Source organism: Palaemon carinicauda, chromosome 13 (genome assembly GCF_036898095.1).
Source record: "Palaemon carinicauda isolate YSFRI2023 chromosome 13, ASM3689809v2, whole genome shotgun sequence".
Classification (NCBI taxonomy): domain Eukaryota; kingdom Metazoa; phylum Arthropoda; class Malacostraca; order Decapoda; family Palaemonidae; genus Palaemon; species Palaemon carinicauda.
Window position 1 is genome coordinate 64,902,215 of NC_090737.1, and position 5,000 is coordinate 64,907,214.

At 32.4% G+C, this 5,000-nt stretch overlaps 1 protein-coding gene across 1 annotated transcript in view; it reads right to left on the bottom strand.

The window, feature by feature from the left end:
- LOC137651958 (uncharacterized) overlaps positions 1 to 5,000 on the bottom strand; it is a 166,436-nt gene that overhangs the window by 11,414 nt on the left and 150,022 nt on the right. The window contains exon 5 of the mRNA XM_068385166.1: positions 695 to 828. Coding sequence (XP_068241267.1) covers positions 695 to 828 — 134 coding nt within the window. The remainder of the gene's footprint in view (positions 1 to 694; positions 829 to 5,000) is intronic.

Here is a 5,000-nt window from a genome sequence, read left to right on the forward strand (position 1 = left end):
TGGAAATAAAATCCCCTGAAATTATATATAAAAATCAGACTATATATCTGTTTAGTGAGATCGGTGTTACTGTATGGACATGAGTAATGGTATGACAATGAAACAATCTACAATAGATTTAGTAGATTTGGGAACAAAGCCCTCAAAGGGATATTGGGAATTAATTAGCAGCACAGGAATAGAAATGAAACTATAAGAGAGATTATTCAAGTGCTATATGAGGATGAGATCATGATGAGTGGTAAATGGACATGGTTTGGGCATGTTTTTCGCACTCCCCAAAACATTAGTTCACCAAACTTTCATCTGGGCTCTACAAGGGACTAGAAGAGTTGGAAGACCCAGGTCTACATGGCTGAGGACTAGGAAGCGTGAAGTAGGTGTTGATGAATGGAGAAGTATTTAATTAAAAGCTCAAGATAGAGACGACTGGTGAGATATAACCGAGGCCCTTTGCACAAATAGGCGTAAGAGGAGATGATGATGAGGATGATGCATCTACTTCTCCAATAATAATCTCTCTCTCTTACCAATGCCTTGATTTAGACATGAACTAGGGGGGGTTCTTAAAGTTAATTGTACATTTCCACCAAAAACAATATTATTAGCCGCTGGTGGTTCCAGAAATAATATTTTAGCTCACTTATGAATAAATGATAAAGGTTTTAGTAATGTTATAGAGTTTCATACGTACATCATGTCCATCTATTGTCCACGACAGCTTCGCCGGAGGGTTTGACCTCGGAGATGTGCAATTGAGAGCAATAGTTTCTCCGTCGCGGTATGTTGGTTCCAACCCCGATATCGTAGGCCTACTATCTGGAGTATCTGCAATATTGAAAACCATTAAAATGAAGAATTTCATCAATTACAAACATGCAAAAATAATGTCTGACATAAGCTAATTACAGTATATCTTCCAACAATTGAACAACGCCGATCCAATCTTTTATATCTAGTCGATTATGATTGTATAATATATGCAAGCTTTGATTGCTATAATATGATTTTTTCGTAAGCTTACTGTTACGGAGAATTTTCTAAAATATCAGGAGTAAATAATGCACCTCAATAGTACTTGAATCAGGATGCTTTTATTTTCAAAGAACTCAAAAGTAAAACAAAACCAGCTATTGTTCAATTGCCTACTTGCGTAATAAGTGTAGTTACAAAAAGCGATGTAAACAAATACATATTTCTTAGGGCCGATCAGACCTCATTCTGTAAACGCAACTGTGGTTCTCCTGTTGGTTGTGTAATTTTCGTAAAATTTAGGGTTTTTTTTTTTTTTTTTTTTTTTTTTTTTTTTTTTTTTTTTTTTTTTTTTTTAGCCGGAACCTATTTTACAATATGGACACAGTTTCATTTTCAAACTGGTATTTTTTTTTTTTTTTCGGGAAATTATTTGCATACGTTGTTTCATCAATGTATTACATGTCTGATGATTCCCACTTGATTTTTATTACTTTTATTTGGGAAAAAATATGATGCAAATTAAAATCCCGGCAAGCTTCCTTACTTTATGACTAAAATTGTGGCCGTATGGGTCATGGCCAGAATTTGACCTTATGCTTGACCTTGACCTCGGACTCGTCCTGACCTTCCACCTTAACATGTATTAATGGGCGTGGATTTTCATACACTCAAATATGAACTAATTTTGAAGTCTCTGTGACAACGGTGTCCAAACTTATGGCTGATTACGTGAATTGGACATTTTGCTTGACCGTGATCTTAACCTTCCAAATTTCATCCTTATCAGCTTTTTACATAAATATTAATCCATGGGAGTTTCATGACTCTACAATTAAAATTGTGGCCAAGAAGGTGTTCATAATCAATCAAACACACACACAAGCAAACAAACAAACAGTGGGTAAAACATAACTTCCTTCCAACTTCGTTAGCGGAGGTAATAGAGTGGAACTTAGTAGAGGGCAGACCTCCGCCATGGCAGCTTATTTATCGATTTTTTGGACTGATTTTTGACGTTAATAATTTCCAGGTCTTTACATAACAGTTTAAAATCCTTGCGAGTTTCATTACATTACGATTAAAATTGTGGCCATATGGTTAATGACTGGAATTTGACCTTTTGCTTGACCTTGATCTTGGACTCGACCTTGATCTTAGACCTTAACATTTATTAATTGGCATGGATTTTCATACACTCATATATGAACAAGTTTTGAAATTTCTGTGACAGCGATGTTCAAATTTATAGCTGATAAAGTGAATAGTACATTTTGCTTGAACATGACCTGTACCTTTGACTTTGAACCTTTGAAAATTTGATAATTTTCATCTTTCCACACAACACTTTATCCCAGCAAGTTTCACTATTCTATGATTGAAATTTCAGCCAGGGAGGTGTACACAAACAAACAAACACACTAACAGTGGATAAAACATAACCTCCTTCCAATTTCGTTGGCGGAGGTTATAAAGGGGATCTCAATAGAGCACAGACCTCCACCAGGACAGCTTATTTCTCGACTTTTTGGATTGATTTTGGATGTTTTGGTTGTCCGTGACCTTGAGCTTTGACCTTCCAAAATTTAATCATTTTCAGCTCTTAACATATTTTAAAATCCCTGCCCGTTTCAGTAATTTATTATTACAATTTTGCTTGACCTCGACCTTGGACTCGACCTTGACCTTTAACCTTAATATGTATTAATTTGCGTGGATTTTTATACACTCAAATATGAACCATATTTGAAATCTCTGAGACAACGATGTCCAACCTTATGGCTGATTACGGGAACTAGAACTTTTGCTTTACCGTGACCTTGACCATTGACCTTGACCTTCGAAAATTCAATAATTTCTAGGTTTGTATATGAAATCCAATCCCTGCAAATTTCATTAATTTACAACTAAAATTGTGGCCAGGAAAACGTTCAAAACACAAACAAACAAACACAAAAACAACGGGTAAAAGGTAACCTCGTTCTATGTTCGTTAGCAGGGGTAATAGAGGTGCACTCAGTAGAGCACAGACTTCCGCCAGGGCAGTTTATTTCTTATCCTTTAGGGCTGATTCTATAACGTTTTGCTCGTCCTTTAATCTTGACCTTTGACCTAATTATTTCCATTTTCTTACATAACGGTTTAAAATCCCTGCAAGTTTCATCATCTTACGATTAAAATAGTGGTTATATGGTTAATGACCTTGGCCTTGGACTCGACCTTGACCTTAGCCCTTAACATGTAATAACTGGCGTGGATTTTCATGCACTCAAATATGAAACAAGGTTAAAGTCTTTGAGATAACGATGTCCAAAAATTATGGTAGATTGCGTGAAAAAAACATTTTGCTTGATCATAACCTTGACCTTTAACTTTGACCTTCCAAAATTCAATAATCTCGAGCTTTTTCCCTAACAGTTAATCCCTGCTAGTTTATTGCTCTGCGATTGAAATTGGGCCCAGGAAGGTGTTCCTAAACAATCAAACACGTACACGCAAACAAACACACAAATGCACTAGCAGAGTGTAAAACATAATCTCCTTCCAACTTCGTTGGCGAAGATAATTATTAAATTCGAAATGAAGATTATTAACATAATATCTTGATTTTAGTTTTTTTTATCACGTTTTGCTATCATTCACTAAAAAATATTTTCAAATAATCTTTCAACAATATTTTCTTTTATTTTATCTTGTTCCCCAAACGCAAAATATTTCCAAAGTATCAACAATTCTATTAGCTGTTGTATAGGTAGCTTTCCAATTTCAGTACTTAAATAGCAACCAGTAACGTACTAATCCATTCCAAAATATCACTGAAAATTATGTTTGCTCTATGTTTTTTTCTTTATCATTAGTAACATTTCATCTCGGTAGGAATCTTGCCGCCGGCACTTCACTGTTTCATTATTTGAAAAAAAAAAAAAACAAATATTAGCTAAATGAAAGACATCTTTTCTGTGCTAATTAAAACTAGAAATTAAAATCAACTAGGATAAATAATGAAAATATTACCTATTGTGGATGTATTTTACATATAAAATTACGAATATGATAATGAAAGGTCAAATATGATGATATGGCTTCTTGAATATCCAACCATAAGATGTAGTGGAATTTCAATGTCCAGATATATAACAATATTTTTGAAAACCTTGTATACTGAAGGAAACGTGATTTCAATAGGCATTAGTGAATACACAAGAAGTTACTCCACTATATACAGGATATCATATAAGTACCCTGACTTCTGATAGAAAAATTACCTGTTTATCTATTTATTCTGGAAAAAAACTACCCTCTGATGAAAACGATTTTGCTGCAGCCATAGCTCAAGATTTTCAGATAAAAATCCTAATAAAAGAAAATCTACTCCTAGCTGGATATGAACACAGGCTGCGGCACTCAATTCCTGTTTCGAGCATGTTATTGATATCGATAGCCATAATTGCAGAAATTTTGTTAATTTTAACACGCATTTTCTCATCTAGTCCTTATCTTACAAAAAAAAAAAAAAAAAAAAAAAAAAAAAAACCTTTTCAGCTATTTCAGCTAACAACAAAATATTTATTCTCTCCAATTTACCAATATAAATGGTATCGCAACGATATTCCTTTTTTTCAAATGATATTTAAATTTCATTAAGCATTGTCATAGGGCAAAAATATCTAATTGCTCAACCACTGTTACAAGATATACCGTATGTAAAGAAATGTTTTCAGGAGATTCTAATATATATATATATATATATATATATATATATATATATATATATATATATATATATATATATATATATATATATATATATATATATACATATATATACATATACATATATATATATATATATATATATATATATATATATATATATATATATATATATATATATATATATATATATATATATATATATGCATACACACACATATATATATATATATATATATATATATATATATATATATATATATATATATATATATATATATATATTAATGCAAATTCCATCACTTCCGACACAA